This window comes from Musca autumnalis, unplaced genomic scaffold (genome assembly GCF_047663935.1).
Source record: "Musca autumnalis isolate F117 unplaced genomic scaffold, ASM4766393v1 scaffold_2, whole genome shotgun sequence".
Taxonomy (NCBI): domain Eukaryota; kingdom Metazoa; phylum Arthropoda; class Insecta; order Diptera; family Muscidae; genus Musca; species Musca autumnalis.
This window is the reverse complement of record NW_027411755.1, coordinates 30,058,871-30,081,219: the sequence shown is the minus strand read 5'-3', so window position 1 is coordinate 30,081,219 and position 22,349 is coordinate 30,058,871. Positions and strand designations below refer to the sequence as shown.

The 22,349-nt window shown below is 35.1% G+C and overlaps 1 protein-coding gene across 2 annotated transcripts; it reads right to left on the bottom strand.

Moving 5' to 3' along the window:
• Nucleotides 1-1,773: 1,773 nt before the first annotated feature.
• On the bottom strand, nucleotides 1,774-21,514 carry LOC141392621 (uncharacterized). 2 transcript variants are annotated; one of them, XM_073965553.1, is made up of 5 exons: nucleotides 21,350-21,514; nucleotides 9,470-9,625; nucleotides 2,740-2,817; nucleotides 2,101-2,271; nucleotides 1,774-1,949 (listed from the first exon to the last, which is right to left on the bottom strand). In XM_073965553.1, the coding sequence occupies exons 1-5, from the start codon at nucleotides 21,449-21,451 to the stop codon at nucleotides 1,794-1,796; spliced, it is 663 nt and encodes a 220-aa protein (XP_073821654.1). In that variant the 5' UTR covers nucleotides 21,452-21,514; the 3' UTR covers nucleotides 1,774-1,793. The 2 variants fall into 2 exon arrangements, with proteins under 2 accessions (XP_073821654.1, XP_073821655.1); XM_073965554.1 differs by lacking the exon at nucleotides 2,740-2,817.
• Nucleotides 21,515-22,349: the final 835 nt, after the last annotated feature.

The window sequence follows — 22,349 nt, the reverse complement described above, 5'->3', positions numbered from 1 at the left end:
ACGTTTATTGGTCTGAGGATGGATGAAAAAATATTCTTTAAAAATCCACGTTTATTGGTCTGAGGATGGATGAAAAAATATTCTTTAAAAATCCACGTTTATTGGTCTGAGGATGGATGAAAAAATATTCTTTAAAAATCCACGTTTATTGGTCTGAGGATGGATGAAAAAATATTCTTTAAAAATCCACGTTTATTGGTCTGAGGATGGATGAAAAAATATTCTTTAAAAATCCACGTTTATTGGTCTGAGGATGGATGAAAAAATATTCTTTAAAAATCCACGTTTATTGGTCTGAGGATGGATGAAAAAATATTCTTTAAAAATCCACGTTTATTGGTCTGAGGATGGATGAAAAAATATTCTTTAAAAATCCACGTTTATTGGTCTGAGGATGGATGAAAAAATATTCTTTAAAAATCCACGTTTATTGGTCTGAGGATGGATGAAAAAATATTCTTTAAAAATCCACGTTTATTGGTCTGAGGATGGATGAAAAAATATTCTTTAAAAATCCACGTTTATTGGTCTGAGGATGGATGAAAAAATATTCTTTAAAAATCCACGTTTATTGGTCTGAGGATGGATGAAAAAATATTCTTTAAAAATCCACGTTTATTGGTCTGAGGATGGATGAAAAAATATTCTTTAAAAATCCACGTTTATTGGTCTGAGGATGGATGAAAAAATATTCTTTAAAAATCCACGTTTATTGGTCTGAGGATGGATGAAAAAATATTCTTTAAAAATCCACGTTTATTGGTCTGAGGATGGATGAAAAAATATTCTTTAAAAATCCACGTTTATTGGTCTGACGATGGATGAAAAAATATTCTTTAAAAATCCACGTTTATTGGTCTGAGGATGAATGAAAAAATATTCTTTAAAAATCCACGTTTATTGGTCTGAGGATGAATGAAAAAATATTCTTTAAAAATCCACGTTTATTGGTCTGAGGATGAATGAAAAAATATTCTTTAAAGATCCACGTTTATTGGTCTGAGGATGAATGAAAAAATATTCTTTAAAAATCCACGTTTATTGGTCTGAGGATGAATGAAAAAATATTCTTTAAAAATCCACGTTTATTGGTCTGAGGATGAATGAAAAAATATTCTTTAAAAATCCACGTTTATTGGTCTGAGGATGAATGAAAAAATATTCTTTAAAAATCCACGTTTATTGGTCTGAGAATCGATGAAAAAATATTCTTTGAAAACCCACGTAATGGTCGGAAGATCCCCAATAAGGCCCACGCAAGCGTTTCAAGGAACATGACTGCGACATCTACATTCCAAACTACGTTTTCACATGTAGGGAGCGCTGCACTTATGTTAGATGGTTATAATCGTACGAACTCGTTAGGGTTTGTGACTTGACTTATTGTTTTCGAGTGACGATTGAGTGACTGACTGATTGATCACCAACTTGCAAACGAAATTACTGATGTTAGAACGTTGCATGAAATTCATTGATGTGACGGAATTTCTAGATGTTTATAGACCTCATACCATTATTTTGAGTTTCCCCCCTGGGAGAAGAACTTTCCGAGCGTAGGACAAAATACTAATTCAAAACTAATTTAATGTCATGTTCAGCAACTTGGTCAAATGCTCTTTCTGGACCCTTGTAAGGCATACCTTCTGTCTGCTAATCCTCACCTACGGTCGGGCTTGGACACAGATAAAACTGAGGTTCGAAAAAGTGCTTATTTTTTCATAATAAAAAATACAATTTAATATCATTATATTTTTATTTCTAAAAATTTTCAATACATTTTTCTTCTTTTTTGATTAATTCGTATTATACGATTTTCGTTGACGGGTGAAAACATAAGCAACTATTCCGACTGTCGCTAGAATTGCCAGACCACATCCAACATAAATCAGAGTTAGTTTAACTGAATCATCATAGGTAGACTTTAGGGCAGGTTTTGTGTTCTTTGGCTCCTGGAAAAAGAATAATAACAAAATTATTCTACATTCAACTACTTATGATCTTTAAGGAATCTTAGTAGTCATCCCAAAACTAAGTACATATTCTTTTTTTAATACTTGATGATGAAAATTATTTTTTCGTTCCAATTTTATAGTCACCTACCGTAGCAGCTTTTTTAGCGAGGCCATTTTTAACCGAATTCCATGTGGATTTTTTGTTTGGTTTTTTGGGTTCGACTTGCTTTGGCTCTTTATGTTCAGCATTACCGACTATATTGGATGTAATATTAAATTGGTGTCCTGATGATGGTGACAAAGTTTGATTGACCCCAGACTGAAAAAATATTAATAATTATTTATTATATTTGAAAAAAAAAAAATAAAACAAAAAATTGTATATGAAAATGATATTTTTGAGACTTCTTAAGCATTTTTAAACAAGTAACTTTTTCTCTAAAATTTAGAGTTTTCTTCGAATCGAGCCTTCTTTTAAAAATGCCAACAACTTTGGAGGCTAATATAGGTGTATTTCTAAAAACCCACAAAAATATTCGAAAAATCCAGAGTTTTACGCCAATTTTTGCAACCATATTTTGTGTAGTCTAAACGACCAGTGGCTTTATGTGATTTTAAAAATGGAGTGTTCACTATTGCCGACATTATTATAATCATTCAATTTTGAATGGCCCAGTTTAGTAGTATTTAATTTGGATTCTGGTGTGGTTAAGAAAGTCCGATTAGCCGATCGATTATGTTTCGGTTCATTGCCTTTATCATTTTCTTTAATTGTTACACTATTTACCTTTTCCAAGGAAGATTTTCTCTTTGGCTCCTCAGCTTTAATTTGAGCTGTCTTATTATGCTCAACAGTATCACCGTGCTGCAAGAGAAAAATGTTTTTTACAGAGGATTCTTTAAAATTGGCCAGAAATGCCCAAAAGTGAATAAGAAATCTTCAAAACTATCCTTTCCAGTACACTTTGCGCCATGACTCCATCTATACTTGATTTTTTGGTCTCCAATGCATGGCACAATTATTTTACAGGTAGAGGCAAGTGTTGTTGTACAGCAAACGTAACAACAACCACATAGAAATTCGTTTTTGTATGTAATACTAGTGTCACTGGTATTTGTAAACAAAAACATAAAAAATGTGTCAGTAAAATTATTTTAATTTCAAAAATAAATATTTTTAGATTTGGTTACATAAATTTGAAAATCATTAATGAAAATTCGATTTATGTTCAATTCCTCTAAATTGACAATTGCAAGCAGGAAGGATATTTGTTACAAAACTGTTTGTGGTAGCTAAAAATGTCATGAAAAATGAAAGGTTGCTTCAAACTTTTGTTTTTGAAATAAAGAAAATGACTGTGTGGGCCCGAGTCATTGGCTAACCTTTTTCACTTGCAAAAAAATTTCGATCATCAAGCTTAACTCTAAACGAGAAAATTAATAAAAATCATTAAAAATGATTTTCGCCCTATCAGGCAAAATTTTAAAAAATAAAGAAATATGTTTATTGGGGTTTTAATTTTTTTTTTTATTTTACAATATAAGGCACATTTTGTGCAACCTTCTCTCCATCGCAAAAAAAGTTTTCTCTCCATCGCAAAAAGTAGATGGTAAAAAGTGTGTTTATTTTGAAACAAACACTAAAATACAAAATAATTAATAAAAAAAATTAAATATTTGTTGAAATCGTTGTATAATACTTTGGGTAATAATTTCGAATCTAGAAAAATTTACGAAATGATTTATTTTTGTCTTGACATTTTTGTAACAAATTGCTAACGCATCTACTTCAGTAAATGTACGTGTGGTGGCGCGAACAGTTTTTCATAGTTCGATTTTTTCATTCATGAGCAAATACTCGATTGAAGCGAATGTCGTAATTAGGTCCCTGTTCTGCTAAAAAAGATTGTTTTAAGTTGTGCATTAGGGTTATGACTTTTTACAACCTCATATTCATGTATCATATTGGGACGAACTTTTACATAAGATTACATAAAATCTTAGCTTTAACAAAATCATTTGAAAATTTTTATTTATGCATTTTTGACATTTTTTCGAGTCACTATAAGTAGATATTAAAAAGTATATAAATAATAAAGTAAATAATAACTAAAATAAATATACTAACAAAACAAGGATCATAAAACACAAAAGAAAGTTAAATATTCACATTGTCATTGGAGAGGATGAATCTCAGTGAGGGTTGTCCTTGTTACGGCAGGAGTTGTATAAGTCTTGCATATCTTTGATCGCGCGCTCACAACACTGGTTGCTTTGGGCAATGTTAATTGGAGATTTATCTTTTTTCCAATGAGTACTCAAGCATTTGAGAACTTTTGGGTAGTCATTCAGAGCTGCAGATAGTTCTGCGAAATCTTCAGAGCGGAACAATTGACTACTGAACCAATGATCAGCCCATGAATAAGAAATGAATAAACAGATTTTACGCAACCTGCTCCATATTTAAGGCATCAGTATAAAAGCAAGTAGAGCTAGAATGGCACGAGAGTTCCAGCGTGCATTGCAAATGTTTGGGATCTGCTTAAAATCTATAAAAGGAATCTCGGTCTTCTCAGTGAAATGGCGGAAAACACGAGTAAGGTAGAAGAGAAGCTTCATGTCGTCTCTCCATCCACCTGTTTCCTTAATCAAAGTTGTACCATTACTGAAGACTGCTTTCAATTGAGCATAGTTTTTCATCAAATCCTTCACAAAAGAGTATTCGATGTTTGGTGATGTTGTAGACGCATGGAGTTCATCGTCCATGACAACCCGAAGAACTCGATCCAGCACTTGGTGCTGGCAGCTGATGAACTTGGGTGCGTGGTAACCTTTCGCTTCAAACATTTGCTGCAGTCGAACTACAACGCCTGTCTTGTTGCCGGTATTCACGCTTGTTGTATCAGCAATAATCATCACAATTGATCCCCAGAGGTTGAACTCCTCTAACACATTCTGGAGACCTTCTGTGATTGTTTTAGCTTTCCCACCTTTCAATTTGAGCCCAGTCAATCTAATTTCTTTAAATTCGTTCTTGAGGACCACTGCCTGATGTTCATAGCTCTCAAGGTGTTTGCCGTCAAAATGCATGCTCCACTTATCTAGATAAAGGGTGTTTACCAAGTGGTTCTTCAACCGAGTAGCTTCCTTGAAGACAGCACTGTGGTTGGGATTTCAATGCCTTCAGGGGAAAGCTGCTGGAACATCGTAGCTGCTTTATTGGACGAAATCTCTGAACTTGTAACAAGGCGTCTTGCAATGCCTGTTTGATTGTGCGTCCCTTTGCTCGTTGATGCTGCATTTTTATCCTCCCAGGGACTATCTGTACTACTGTCGTAAAAATCCGAGCCACTTTCCGAACAATCAGGTATCGCTGAGCTGGTAAATGTGGGCGCACTCGCTTCTATTGTCTTCTTTCGCTTGGACGGGTGAATGGTATTGACACCAGCAGGTTTGCCGCTTGAATAACCAACGCGGCCTTTGCTCTCAATTTGCAGTGTTTCTCATCTTCTTTGCACATCCACTCGCCCTTTACATTAGTGATGTCAAACAGTTCCCTCATTGGATCAAAGTTTCGTTTTCTTCTGCAGCTCTCGTAGTATTTCAGAAGAGTTCTTAGTTTTGCCTGAATGGCTTGGTCCGATATATGCGGGAAGTTCAATACTTTACTCCATAGAACCTTAAGCTCTACAGCAATTAGAGCGATCCTCTCTGTACGTGCTGTAGACTGAAGACATTTGATGCGACCAATGACGTGTATCTTCAGGGACATGCGACTCCTTTCACTCAGAGCTGTTTCCACAATTGCCACTATGCCTCTTCTTAATGGCGCTTGAAACTGGACTAGGTTCTTTGTTCTTCTCCGTGTTGGAAGCACTCTTCTTGAATGACATGTTATAATTAACTTTTCACTTCACTTTCACTTTTTATATTTGTTCTTTTCGGGGTTTTCGACACTTGTTGAATGACACAAAACGATCAGGTGTTCATTGATCGAATTTATACAAGAATTTTTCAATATTTTTCTGGCAGGTACTTATAAATGGGCTTATTTATGGTGACATTATACCTGATTCAGCACGTGTGCGTTGAACATTTTAAAAAATTTCGAAAAAATAAGGCTAATAAATGTGGTTTCTGCAGTCAACGGAAAAACACACATCAATAAAAAATACATTGAATGTAAAGGAGTAACTCCCATAAATGAACCAGTAGAGCAATTAGTCATAAATTTATGAGAGTTTATTATCTCCCTACCGCAATCATAAAAATGAGTTATCCTTTTTTCACTAATTTACAAATTGTGAGAATCATAAAAAATCGTCAAAGTTTTTTCCCGAGAGATACGTTCGATTCAACATGTGATACCTTCACTTAATTGTAAATAAAAACGTGAGATGTTCATCGATTTTTATGATCAATGTCTCATTTTATTCATAGGTTATGTGGCTCTTCGTGGGAGTAATACAAATTTTAAATTTTTTCCGTTTTGGGTTTATAAAACTAACAAAAAAGAAAAAAAATGTAAAATTTGTCACAGAAATATAATTTCAAAGTGGTTTGTGCGTGACCTTTTTAATAACACTGTGCCACAAATTGGAACTCAAGGTCTGTGCGGTGGAAAATTCCTTCTGGAGATGAAAGTCCTTAGTGGGTATATTAAGAACCCAAAAGGAAATTTTCCCCATAGGTCAAGGTTCTGAGATATCGCGCGATGAATTTTTTGAATTTTCGCCTATGATGCTTGAGAAAAGAGCTTTATATCTCTGTTTGCCGTTATTGTAGCTGCGTTTTGAGATTACATGTCTTCAGTCAAATCGAATGGCGAATCTTTTTGTAGAACATTTCATTCTTCTAACGCAATACCTTTCATGTCCTTTTCGTCCTTTCTTTCTTGAACCGTAGTAAAAGTACCACAAGATGAGATTTTACAGCATCCAAATATTCCACAAAAATATTGCTCAGAGAATTTTAGGTACGGTTCTCATTGACAACTAATCGATATTGTCACGTTTTCATTGTCCTTTTTGACATTTACCCGGTTTTTTTACATTCAATGTATTTTTTATTGATGTGTGTTTTTCCGTTGACTGCAGAAACCACATTTATTAGCCTTATTTTTTTCGAAATTTTTTAAAATTTTTTAAAATGTTCAACGCACACGTGCTGAATCAGGTATAATGTCACCATAAATAATCCCATTTATAAGTACCTGCCAGAAAAATATTGAAAAATTCTTGTATAAATAGGTGTTCATTGATCGTTTTGTGTCATTCAACAAGTGTCGAAAACCCCGAAAAGAACAAATATAAAAAGTGAAAGTGAAGTGAAAAGTTAATTATAACATGTCATTCAAGAAGAGTGCTTCCAACACGGAGAAGAACAAAGAACCTAGTCCAGTTTCAAGCGCCATTAAGAAGAGGCATAGTGGCAATTGTGGAAACAGCTCTGGGTGAAAGGAGTCGCATGTCCCTGAAGATACACGTCATTGGTCGCATCAAATGTCTTCAGTCTACAGCACGTACAGAGAGGATCGCTCTAATTGCTGTGAGCTTAAGGTTCTATGGAGTAAAGTATTGAACTTCCCGCATATATCGGACCAAGCCATTCAGGCAAAACTAAGAACTCTTCTGAAATACTACGAGAGCTGCAGAAGAAAACGAAACTTTGATCCAATGAGGGAACTGATTGACATCACTAATGTAAAGGGCGAGTGGATGTGCAAAGAAGATGAGAAACACTGCAAATTGAGAGCAAAGGCCGCGTTGGTTATTCAAGCGGCAAACCTGCTGGTGTCAATACCATTCACCCGTCCAAGCGAAAGAAGACAATAGAAGCGAGTGCGCCCACATTTACCAGCATAGCGATACCTGATTGTTCCGAAAGTGGCTCGTATTTTTACGACAGTAGTACAGATAGTCCCTGGGAGGATAAAAATGCAGCATCAACGAGCAAAGGGACGCACAACCAAACAGGCATTGCAAGACGCCTTGTTACAAGTCAAAGATTTCGTCCAATAAAGCAGCTACGATGTTCCAGCAGCTTTCCCCTGAAGGCATTGAAATCCCAACCCCATGTCACTCAGGAATTCACAGGGCTATCTACAAGGAAGCTGCTCGGTTGAAGAACCACTCGGTAAACACCCTTTATCTAGATAAGTGGAGCATGCATTTTGACGGCAAACACCTTGAGAGCTATGAATATCAGGCATTGGTCCTCAAGAACGAATTTAAAGAAATTAGATTGACTGGGCTCACATTGAAAGGTGGGAAAGCTAAAACAATCACAGAAGGTCTCCAGAATGTGTTAGAGGAGTTCAACCTCTGATGATGATTGTTGCTGATACAACAAGCGTGAATACCGGCAACAAGACAGGCGTTGTAGTTCGACTGCAGCAAATGTTTGAAGCGAAAGGATACCACGCACCCAAGTTCATCAGTTGCCAGCAACAAGTGCTGGATCGAGTTCTTCGGGTTGTCATGGACGATGAAAGTTCATTCATTCCTGCTACAGGAAATCATTTTTGAGAAAAAAAGGTCAAAAAGTCCCCAACAAAAATCCTCATTACAAACCTCCTTTCCCACCCATTATTTTAACAGGGGCATGTCGCGCGATATATCTGGTTATTTTGTAACCACTGAAATAGGTAGATTGTAACCACTGAAATAAGTAGATACTGAGTAGATTCTGACTACTTATTTCAGTGGTTACAAAATAACCAGATATATCGCGCGACATGCCCTTGTTAAAATAATGGGTGGGAAAGGAGGTTTGTAATGAGGATTTTTCCTGGGTCATAACCCTATTGTGCATATGAAAACAAAAATTGACACAAATATGTTCATAATATGCAAGATCGTAGTGTGAAGATCGATATTGGGTATATTATTGTGTAGTCCGTCTTGGACACCAACTTCGCGGTGGCTAAAATCCCTCACGAAATTGCTCTGAAGTAGCGTCCCCATATGTGGTGTCATAATATGTGAGGCAGTTCGTTCGGACTCGAAGAATCTTTCATTGACATGAGGGAGGTATTCCCGTTTTATCTTCGGAGATATTCATGGTAAATAGGTTTTATTCTGAATGATATTTTGCTCTCAAAAAATATATAACCCTAATGTACATAGGAAGAAATAAGAATACAAAATATCTTTTGGAATTTGACACTAGTATTACAGGAGAATCAAAACAGCTGGCACTTAATTCTACCTGTAAATTATTGTACCATTCATTCAATAAGCATAGTTTTGGACAGAATATTTAAATATAAATAATAATTGGATTACTCAACCTCGTATTTAAAAAAAAATATCCAGGAGAGATAAAAAGCGATAATTTTTTGATACGTACGGTTTTGGGTAAAAGTTTAAATGCAATTATTAGAAAATTATTAATTTCATAATAACTGCATTAAAAAATTATCGTTTTTTATCATTCTTGAAAATGTTTCTTTTTAAGATGCGAGGATGAGGAAGTAAGACATCGATATGTTCTGTCTAATGTTATTGTTAACCTACCTTAGAAAATATTTTATGAAAATAATTTTTAGTTTTATCCCATGTTGATGCGAAAAAATTTTTTGGTTCCTTTTGATTCTTATCTTCACTGGCTACATTAGATGAAATATTAACATGGTTTTCTGATGATGGTGACAAAGTTTGATTGATCGCAGGCTGGAAAAGATTTTTAAAAATTATTAGTAATTATATAGTTAATATATATACATTATTTACTACTTCATCATATCCTAACTATATTGTTCAAGCGCCATCTTTATCTAAAATTATCGTTTTCACCGATAGACCAAAGATGTATAACATAACAAGATAGGACATTTCCATTGCTACTATACATCGGCAGATGGTACTGGTGGTCTAACATAATGTGAAGTTACAATATTGTGACATGAATTATGTTATATTTAACATAGTTCACATTGGTGTACGATTTTGTTTCTGTTAATTGTCTGTTATACATAAACGCACTCTATGCTTGAATATTTAAATTGAACTCCATTGTGAATGATGTCCAATCTTTACCAATTTATGTCTTTGGATAGACAAAGATATACAATATTACAAGATGGGACATTTCCATTGCTACTATACATCGGCAGATGGTACTGGTGGTATAACATAATGTGAAGTTACAATATTGTGACATGAATTATGTTATATTTAACATAGTTCACATTGGTGTACGCTTTTGTTTCTGTTAATTGTCTGTTATACATAAACGCACTCTATGCTTGAATATATAAATTGAACTCCATTGTGAATGATGTCCAATCTTTACCATAGTATGTCTTTGGGATAGACCAAAGACATAAATGCTGTGTTCCAGAACTAAAAAGTTTTTACAATTTTTACGACTTTTACACATTTTACTCGAAAAAGCGTTCCCGTACACAAAAAAGTTGTAAAATGTTCACTTCTCTTTAAACAAAAATGGCGCTGAATGACGCTCTCTTTAAAAACTTTTTACACGACAAATTTGGGCGAGTAAAAAAATAGTAACATGGTTGCCGGCGTCTGATTGGCTGATACGCCGACTTTGACATTTGTTCCAGTTTTTTTGACGTATTTTCCATTTTTCCGTTCCCGAACTATTTCAAAAAACTTTTGTGTGAGAACAAATTTTTTGCAGTTCTCTCTTTTACGAGTTTTACCATTAAAAAGTACAGGAACGAAGCTAAAATATTACAAGATGGGACATTTCCATTGCTACTATACATCGGCAGATGGTGCTGGTGGTCTAACATAATGTGATGTTGCGATATTGTGACATGAATTATGTTATATTTAACATAGTTCACATTGGTGTACGATTTTGTTTCTGTTAATTGTCTGTTATACATAAACGCACTCTATGCTTGAATATATAAATTGAACTCCATTGTGAATGATGTCCAATCTTTACCAATTTATGTCTTTGGGATAGACCAAAGACATAAAATATTACAAGATGGGACATTTCCATTGCTACTATACATCGGCAGATGGTACTGGTGGTATAACATAATGTGAAGTTACAATATTGTGACATGAATTATGTTATATTTAACATAGTTCACATTGGTGTACGATTTTGTTTCTGTTAATTGTCTGTTATACATAAACGCACTCTATGCTTGAATATTTAAATTGAACTCCATTGTGAATGATGTCCAATCTTTACCAATTTATGTCTTTGGATAGACAAAGATATACAATATTACAAGATGGGATATTTCCATTGCTACTATACATCGGCAGATGGTGCTGGTGGTCTAACATAATGTGATGTTGCGATATTGTGACATGAATTATGTTATATTTAACATAGTTCACATTGGTGTACGATTTTGTTTCTGTTAATTGTCTGTTATACATAAACGCACTCTATGCTTGAATATATAAATTGAACTCCATTGTAAATGATGTCCAATCTTTACCAATTTATGTCTTTGGGATAGACCAAAGACATAAAATATTACAAGATGGGACATTTCCATTGCTACTATACATCGGCAGATGGTACTGGTGGTATAACATAATGTGAAGTTACAATATTGTGACATGAATTATGTTATATTTAACATAGTTCACATTGGTGTACGATTTTGTTTCTGTTAATTGTCTGTTATACATAAACGCACTCTATGCTTGAATATTTAAATTGAACTCCATTGTGAATGATGTCCAATCTTTACCAATATATGTCTTTGACCAAAGATATATAACAAGATGGGATATTTACATTGCTACTATACGCCGGCAGATGGAGCTGGGGGGGGGGGGTCTAACATAATGTCATTTTACAATATTGTCACATGACATTATGTTATATTTAACGCTCTTACAACCAATATGCTATGTGTTCACTCAATTGCATTTTGTTTTTGGGTAAATTGCAAGATTTGTTTGATTTTTTTATATCAGGGTGTAGATCCGGCCAAATACTACCCACAAATTGTCTTTTACCATCAAAAATAGTTTCAAAATGTATAGTTCTTGCCATTTTAAAAATTGAGTATCTCGTAAACTGACTCAATTCTCAGTGAGTGAGAGAATTTAGGTGAGAGGATTGCTTTGTCTATTCTTTTATTTGTCTATGATTCACATTTGTGTACGATTTTATTTCTGTTGCATCCTGTTAACTGTCAGTTATACATAAGCGCCCTCTATACTTGAATATTAAAATTTGACTCCATTGTGCATTATGTCCAATCTCAAAGACATAAAATATAACAAGATGGGACATTTACATTGCTACTATACATCGGCAGATGGTGCTGGAGGTCTAATATAATGTTATATTCCAATATGGTGACCTAAAATTATGTTATACTTGTTTTTGTTGCCGTCGTGTTCTGTTAGTTGTATTTTATACACAAACACCCTCTATGGTTTAATAGGAAAATTGAACTGCATTATGCACTATGTCCAATCTTTACAGTTCTATGTCTTTGCCAATCTTTACCATTGTATGTCTTTGGCAATAAAAATGTCCCATCTTGTTATGTTATATATCTTTGTCAAATTATTTGCATTTCACCGCTAGACTTTAGTACCAATAATGATATATAAAGTAGGGTTGTACAACCAAATTTGTATACACTTTTAGATGAGATTGGTCAAGACCACTTGAATGAGAGGATACCACGAGTTGTGGTAATTGCAAAAAAATAGTTATTTAGAATTGGTGATTAATCCTCATTGTTGAATGTAGTCGCTATTAATTTCAATAATAAATTGTTGTGCGGTTATCGAAGAACTAATTATGTTATTGGCATATCATTGAATCATTTTGGTAAAAAATAGAAATTTGCCACAACATGTTTGCCTATATAAACTCCGTGTTATGCTCGGAATCCTCAGACTACAATTAACAGTCCTCCGGTTACGGCAAGTTAACTTCTTAAAACAACGGAAAAACAACTAAAAATGAATTTTTGTCACATTTTCGCTGTGGTGGCCCTAATCTTGGCCTTGGCTACAGGTCAAATTGAGGCCAGGGGAGGTAGACGCGGAGGCGGCGGTAGAGGTAGAGGTGGCAACAAAGGCGAATACATTAGAGCAGGAGTAAGTTAACTGCAGAAAATTTTAAATCTTAAAATTGCAAATAAAATTATTTTTTACCCTTTCATTAAATATAGGCTCATGTGGCTGGTAAGGCGGTTGAAGGTCTCGGTCCTGCAATTGTCGACAAAATTGGATAAATGTTTACTAATCTGTTCACATTACATAAAATTACTGAAGAATTTGACAGATCAATAAAAGAAAATTTGTTTTCGAGAATTTATAGACAATTGTGGAATTGTTTGTATTACTTTTTGTTTTTTTTTTAATACGCAGTGTTTGCAGGACAAAATGTTGTCCTCATTGGTTATTTGGATTTAAATAATTTAGTAAGAAGGGAAGGATATAATCGGATGAGACTTAAACATATTTGTATTTGTATTTCAAAAGTTTTCCAAAATCGGCGTTATTTATTCTTAGCAAATCAATAAGCCTGGACTTTAATTTAAATCTTTCAGTTGAAAACCATTGGTCCATTATTGATTAATATTTAAATATTCCGCCCAAAAGTAGACTCAGTAAGTCACATTTCTCTCAAACAATTCGCTAGATTGAATTTAATGAAATTAAAAATTGAAGAATAGATGGCGCTACAATGTTTCCACCAAGATGGAAAGCGTGAACAGCTCACCAAAGAATGTGAGAGGTTGAAAATTGACCTAATTGGTTTAAGCGAGGTACGTTTGAACGGAACTGACCGAACTATAGACGATAGTGGAGGGACACTGTTACATTCTGGGATGCCAAGAGAAAATGATCCACATATCCGTGGAGTCGGAATTTATATCTCGAAAAATATTATAAAGTCATTAATGTCTTGGGAACCCATATCAGAAAGACTAATAATGGTGAGGCTGAAAGGGATGAAAAACAATATTTCCTTCGTGCCATGCTATGCACCCACTGAAGAGACAATGCTAGACGAAAAAGAATTATTCTACAACATACCTGAAAAGACGCTATCAGAGATTCCAGAAAATTATATTATTATTTTAATGGGGGACTTTAATGCTCAAATTGGTGAAAATAATTCGGGTTACGAAAATATTATGGGAAAGCATGCCTTGGGCGCTTGCAATAAAAATGGAGAGCTCTTTCTGGAATTATGTAACAACCACAACTTAAAAATAGCAGGTTCGATTTTTTCCCACAAAACCATACACAAAGTCACGTGGAAATCGCCCAATAGAAAAGTCAACACACAAATAGATCACATTTGTGTCTCCCGAGATTGGTTTAACATCTGCTGTGATGTTAGAAATAAAAGAAGCGCTGAAATAGGAAGCGATCACTACTTGCTCTTATGTGAGCTCTGCATAAACATCAGACCTAAGAAAAATGTCTCTATCAGAACTGCGAAAAAGTTTGAAGTTAAAAATCTCAATGATGAAGCTGTACACAATGACCTATCCGCCAAAATAAACAACATTAGGCTAAACTATGAAAATACACCCGAGGAAATTTGGAATAACTTAAAAAGCCAGTTGAAAAATGAATGCGAAAGCACGCTTGGCTATCACAAGCGAAAGAGAAAGGAGTGGATGTCCGAAGAATGCTGGGGTCTTATTCAGGAAAGATCAAAAGTGAAAATTCGGCTTCTATCTCGTACAGATGACATCACCAGTAAATCTCTGGATGCAGAACTCAGAAATTTTAATGCAAGAATAAAGCGAAAAGCCAAGCACGACAAAAACACTTTCCTTGACAAGCTAGGCAATACAAAAGATCTATTTAATATAATAAGAGATATCAATGGCTCTCGCGGACGTTTTAACTACCCAATCCTTGATGATAACGGAAAGCTAGTAACAGACACTGCAGCACAATTGGAGGCATGGAAGCAACATTTTGAGCGAACGCTAAATGTCATTTATGATGAAGACATAGACGGGTTGCTATTATCAAGCATACCCCAACCAAATGTGAACATATCTTCATCTCCACCGAGTATAGATGAAGTTAAAGATGCAATACTCAAGATAAAATCTGGAAAGACTGCAGGGAACGACGGAATCCCCGCTGAATGTTTTAAAATAAACTCCGAAAAAATGGCCTCACTCCTTCTCCCACTCTTTGAAAAAATATGGATACTGGAGGATATACCAAATGAATGGAAGGAATCAATTATTATAAAGCTTCCAAAGAAAGGGGACAAGAAAATCCGTAACAACTGGAGAGAAATCTCGCTTCTACCATCAATAACCAAGCTGTTTAATCAAATCATTCTTTTGATTTTGAGCGAGTTAGACAGACAATTACCCAGCACCCAAGCTGGTTTCCGACCAAACCGTAGCTGCATAGGCCATATTAGTGCGGTCAGGAACTTCATCGAACAATACGCAGAATTTAACTCCACCCTTTATCTGACATTCGCGGACTTTGAGAAGGCCTTCGATGCGCTAAGGAGAGATTATATATGGAAAGCCTTGGAAGTGAAGGGAATTCCACTAGGGTGATACACGATGGGTGCTTGAGTGGAGAATTCCCCAGCGTGAGTGGGGTAAAACAAGGGTGTGCACTTTCACCAATTCTATTTATTGCAACGCTGGACCTGGTTCTTAACAATCTAGACCAAAAACAAGTCATTCCCTGGAGATTCAACAACCTATCTGCTCTCGCATACGCTGACGACATAGTTCTACTTGCAACCAGACATCAAGATATGCAATCACAGATCTCAGAAATCTCTCAGGAGGCATACAAAATTGGGCTGAAAATTAACACGCGCAAAACGAAATGTATGCGAATCAACACAAATAACAACTCACCCCTATGTATCAACAATGGCGAAGTAGAGAATGTTGATAATTTTGAATATCTTAGCAGCGTCTTAAACAGCACAGGGGGTACAATGGAAGATATTGACAACAGACTACGCAAAGCAAAAGGAGTTTTTGCATGTATGTACCGTGTCTGGAGAAGCAACAAAATAAATCAAACTACAAAGCTTAAGATATTCAACGCGTGCGTTAAATCAACACTTCTATACGGCTGCGAGACATGGTTGGTTACGCAAGCTGTCACCAATAAACTCCAAACATATATAAACAGATGCCTCCGCAACATCCTCAACATATGGTGGCCAAGAGTGATAAGCAACGAACGCCTGTGGCAGGTTACTCACCAGACATCAATAGAAGTAGAAATACGCAGAAGAAAATACCAATGGTTCGGACATACCTTACGAAAGCCGAATGATGACGTTACGCCTGCTGCACTGGAGTGGAATCCACAGGGTTCGAGGAAGAGAGGAAGACCTTAGACAACATGGCGCAGAACAATAAGTAAAGAAACGTCCAAATCGTTTAATGAACTACGATATATAGCTCGAAATAGAGCAGAATGCAAAAACTTTGTAAAAAATCTTTGTGATTAGACTACGTTTTAACACATGTTGTGTTAAAACAGCTATAAATAAAAAAAAACACACAATTTTTCCACACTATCTGATATCTGCATTGACCACAGACATACAATGGTAAAGATTGGGCATCATGCACAATGGAGTTAAATTTCAAAGACATACAATGGTAAAGATTGGACATCATGCACAAAGATGTATAATATTATAAGATAAGACATTTCAATTGCTACTATATATCGGCAGATGGCGCTGGTAGTCTAACTTAATGTGATGTTACAATATGGTGACATGAATTATGTTATATTTAACATAGTTCACATTGGTGTACGCTTTTGTTTCTGTTAATGGTCTGTTATGCATAAACGACCTCTATGCTTGAATATGAAAATTTAAAAAATTTTGCATGATGTCCAATCTTTACCATTGTATGTCTTTGTCATGCACAATCGAGGTAATTTTACTATTCAAGCATAGATGGCGTTTATGTATAACAGACAATAACCAGAAACAAAAGCGTACACCAATGTGAACTATGTTAAATATAACATAATTCATGTCACAATATTGTAACTTCACATTATGTTAGACCACCAGTACCATCTGCCGATGTATAGTAGCGATGCAAATGTCCCATCTTGTTATATTATATATCTTTGCTTATTACAAAGACATACAATGGTAAAGATTGGACATCATGCACAATCGAGTTAATTTTAATATTGAAGCATAGAGGGCGTTTATGTATAACAGACAATTAACAGAAACAAAAGTGTACACCAATGTGAACTATGTTAAATATAACATAATTCATGTCACCATATTGTAACATCACATTATGTTAGACTACTAGCGACATCTGCCAATGTATAGTAGCAATTGAAATGTCTCATCTTATAATACAAAGATGTATAATATTATAAGATAAGACATTTCAATTGCTACTATACATCGGCAGATGGCGCTGGTGGTCTAACATAATGTGATGTTACAATATGGTGACATGAATTATGTTATATTTAACATAGTTCACATTGGTGTACGCTTTTGTTTCTGTTAATTGTCTGTTATACATAAACGCCCTCTATGCTTGAATATGAAAATTTAAAAAAAATTTGCATGATGTCCAATCTTTACCATTGTATGTCTTTGTAATATTATACATCTTTGCTTATTATAATATTGAGGAATAGATGGCAATGTCAGGGAAATATAACTTCGAGTATCTTTTTAAAAACGTACCTGTCCATCTTATTAATTTTTTTATCCTTTATTTATTCCACTTGGGAACATAGGGCTTCTACAAAGGAATTCCATCTTACTTTATCGTTACAAATATGTTTTAAATTATCTAAGTTTGTATTTTGCTTTTCGATTTCATGTAGGACCGTTCTTCACCACGTGTTTTTTGGTTGCCCAGGACGTCTGCTACCTTGTGGGTTCCATTCCAAGGCCATTCTAGCTATGCTGTACTGTGGCTTCCGTAGTGTATGGCGTATCCATTTCCATTTTCTTCTTGTTATTTGGCGGATTATGGGTTCCTCGTTTGCCATTATCCATAGATCAGTGTTTGTGATTCGGTTTGGCCAGAATATGCGACAAATTATCCGAAGGCGTCTGTTCACGAATGTCTGAAGTCTTTGGATTATATGTGACGTAGTCTTCCATGTTTCGCTACCATAAAGTAGGGTGGATTTTACACACGCGTTAAAAATTCCCCTTTTCTTCGTTTCAAGTTGTAGCATGATTTGATCCAATGTTACGGCGAATAGGAGTGGGGATAACGGACAACCTTGTTTAACACCTGTATTTGTTTCAAATATATCACTTGTGGTTCCGTTGTGACGCACATGTAGTTTATTGTTTGTATACATAGCTTGTATAATGTTTATTATTTTCTGTGGTACCCTCTTTTTCTTTAATGCCGACCAAATTGCACTTCGCCGTAAAGAGCCAAATGCTTTTTTGAAGTCGACGAATACCAAATAAAGAGGGGATCTCCATTCAACCGACTGTTCAATAATAATGCGCAATGTATTTGTCTGGTCCACACAATTACGATGTGGTCTGAACCCAGCTTGTTCGTCGCGTAGCGATTCTTCCACCCAGTGTAGCCTGTTGTTTATGATTGTGGCTACTATTTTGTAGACTGTATTAAGCAGCGTGATGCCTCTCCAATTGTTACAATCTTTGCGATCATGTTTTTTTGCAGTTTTATAATGGCGCCGTTTGTCCACTGGCTGGGAAATGTTTCGTTGGACCATGCCTCGAGTATATGTGGGAATAATAATTCAGCCGAAGCGATTGGGTTGGCCTGTAGAAGTTCCGGGGGTATCCCATCTTCCCCTGGCGATTTGTTAGTTTTTAACTTTGTAATTACACTAGCGATCTCTTCTACGCTCGGATGTTCTGTTGATATTTGATTATCCACTATATCGTCCTCGATTGGCGACATAGGGGCTTCTGCATTATTCGCGTTTCCACAGTTACTTATTTCCATAAAGTGTTGTCTCCATCTGCGTGTTGGTTCAGCAGTGTCTGTCAAAAGATTACCATTTTTGTCTTTTATGGCATGGGATCGGCTTCCGGTTTTATTGGAAATATGATTAATAATTTGATGCAATTCTTTCATATTATTTGCACCTGCCGCTGCTTCTGCATCGCTAGCCATTAACTCCAAATATTTCCTTTTGTCATTTCTCGCAGCTCTTTTAACTCTTTTCGCTAAAGATGAGTAACTTGATTGAAAAGTGGGGTTGGTATTTTTTGAATTTTCATGTTATTACGCTCGTTGATTAAATTCCATGTGTTTTCTGACATCCATACTTTCCGTTCCGTTTTCTCGTTGTAACCAATTTTATCCTTCGCTATATTTATGATTGCTTTATATGTGTCTTCCCATGTTGTGTTTGTCGACAGTACACAGTCTCTTAACGCGTTGCTTACCTCATCTCTCCTCTGACTATTTTTCAATTTTGTTACATTAAAGCGTTTCGGTATTTTGTTCTGGTTCTTCTTATATATTCTCCTCAGCTTGATTTTTATAGTCGCCACCACTAGCTCGTGGTCGCTGTCAATATCAGCACCTCTGTTGGTGCGCACGTCGATTAAAGACCCTCTCCATTTGCGGCGTATACAAATGTGGTCTATTTGATTTTTTGTGTATCCGTTTGCCGACGTCCATGTATATTTATGTATATTCTTGTGTGGAAATAGTGAACCGCCTATAACCAGCTGAAATGTTTGGCAAAGTTCAATAAGTCGTTCCCCATTGTTGTTCTTTACTCCCAAGCCGTGTTTTCCCATAATTTCAGATGTGCCATCATTGTTGGAACCTATTTTTGCATTGAAATCCCCTGTCAGAAGTAATATGTCGCGCTCCGCTACCTTGTGAATAGTGGCAGTTAACTGGTTGTAAAACTGGTCCTTAATTTCTTCTTCTGCATCCTCCGTGGGTGCATAGCATTGCACAATAGTAACATATTTTTTGACATCGCTGTAGAAACGGGCCATTATAATGCGTTCGGAAATTGGGCTCCACGAATAGAGGGTTTTGCGCAATTCCTTGCTTATTATAAAGCCTACACCATATTCGCTTCTTGTTTCATTTCCGCTGAACAGTACAAGGTTTTCATTAGCAGATATCATCTCTCCATTCCCAGGTCAACGCATTTCGCTTATACCCAATACGGCAATGTTGTACTTTTTTGTCTGCGCCTCAAGTTGGGCAAGCCTTGAGGGTTCCCTTAACGTACGAACGTTCCATTGTCCTACTCTTATCCGGTTTCGTTTGCTAAAGGTCGTCATCGTTTCGGTTGATTCAGTTTCTGTTTCTCTTGTATCAGTTTCGTTAATCGGTTTGTGTTTCAGATAGATGGGTGATTGGTCCATCGTATCCTATGATGGTACTGGGGCTGCCAGTTCATAGCCACCATCCCGGCTCCAGCTTATTAATATTTATACAAAAACATATTGTCCAATATTGCCTTGTGAATTATGATTAAACACTTTTGGCCCAAGTGAAATATCACTTAACAAAAATCAGGGTCTTACAAGCGCTCACTTAGATTAAAGTTCCGCCTCTTTTCTACTTTACAAGTGTAATTATCTAACATTGTTAGATTGCTACAGGTAAGTTGTGGTATCTGACTTGAATTCATGTTTTTGAGTACCTAAGTTAGAAGTTCGTTAGAAAGGAAATCGCTGAGACCCAATATTGAAATATAACTGAAAAGGAGAGGTAACTTTTAATAATATTCTAAATAATGTACAAAACGCGCTGACGCAATCCAAAGATATATAACATAACAAGATGTAGCATTGTCATTGCAACTATACATCGACAGATGGCGCATTGGGTCTAACATAATGTTAATTTAAATATGGCGACATGAATTTATGTTATACTTGTTTTTGTTGCCGTTGTGTTCTGTTAGTTGCCTGCTATACCCAAACACCCTCTATGGTTTAATAGTAAAATTGAACTGAATTATGCACTATGTCCAATCTTTACCATTGTATGTCTTTGGGCAATCTACACTTTAAATAAAGAAGACGTTTATCCGATGCTAATTATAAAATTAAGGACTAGATGGCAATGTCAGGGAAATATAACTTGGAGTAGCTTTAGAAAAAAAAACAGACCTGTCCAGCTTGTTAATAATACTTATACAAAAAACGGATTGTCCAATATTGCCTTTTGAATTATGATTAAACACTTTTGACTGGTCCACTTTCGAAGTTTTCAATTTGGTTTCGTATATGGTGGAGAAAGCCTGATTAGCTGTTCCCTTATATTTTGGTTTATTGGATTTACGATCTTGTTTAACTCTAACCTAACCAAGGACAATTTTTTCTTTGTCTGCTGAGGTTTAATAGGATTTCCCTATTGTACCGAACATTATTTTCATGCATGAAAGTAGATACAAATTATTCTTATCAGTTTATTATGTGCTATACCTTTCCTATATACTTACATGCTTATACGATATCGTATTTGCTTCGGTCCTTTTTGATGCATAGCCATAATTGCATAGCAATATCAGGCATGCAATTAAAAAACACCACTTGATACTCATCCTTTTTTTTTTGTAATTTCCAAAGGACACAAATTAACGAATTGTATAGAAACTCACGTTAAATATCAAACAATAATTCAAAACAAATTAAATTGTAAAAAGAATTACATGGTGATTTTATACGAACAGATTATATTGCAGATAACATTGAAAAAATAAAAGGATAAAAATAAATCATCATTTCTTTTTTCTATAAAAAGATTTTAACCGCGTTTAGTAACAAATTATATTTATGTCGATGAAAAAATGAATCAGATTTGTAATGGATTTTATACAATTATATTCGCTTTATATTTTGGTCTGAGGATGAATGCAAAAAAAAAAACTTTTTACCAACCCACGTTTATTGGTTTATAGGTCTATTACTTTATATACTTTAAAAAATCACATTTATTGGTTTGAAGGTCAATGAGAAAAATATTCTTTAAAAATACACGTTTATTGGTCTGATGACGGATGAAAAAATATTGTTTAAAAATCCACGCTTATTAATCTGAAATTCTATGGAAAAATATTCTTTAAACATCCCTGTTTATTGGCCTGAAGTTCTATAGAAAAATATTCTTTAAACATCCACGTTTATTGGCCTGAAGTTCTATAGAAAAATATTCTTTAAACATCCACGTTTATTGGCCTGAAGTTCTATAGAAAAATATTCTTTAAAAATCCACGTTTATTGGTCAGAATTTCTATAGCAAAATATTCTTTAAAAATCACGTTTATTGGTCAGAATTTCTATTGAACAATATTCTTTAAAAATCCACGTTTACTGGTCTGAAGTTCTATGGAAAAATATTCTTTAAACATCCACGTTTATTGGCCTGAAGTTCTATAGAAAAATATTCTTTAAACATCCACGTTTATTGGCCTGAAGTTCTATAGAAAAATATTCTTTAAA

Bases quoted from the DNA above. Each gene is read 5' to 3' on its own strand.
- LOC141392621 (XM_073965553.1), bottom strand. From the start codon at position 21,451: ATGAGTATCAAGTGGTGTTTTTTAATTGCATGCCTGATATTGCTATGC. The intron at 2,272-2,739 runs GTAAATAGTGTA...ATATTTTTTCAG, and splicing joins GAAAATCTTCCTTGGAAAAG to TCTGGGGTCAATCAAACTTT. The intron at 1,950-2,100 runs GTAGGTGACTAT...TTCTTTTTCCAG, and splicing joins TCGCTAAAAAAGCTGCTACG to GAGCCAAAGAACACAAAACC.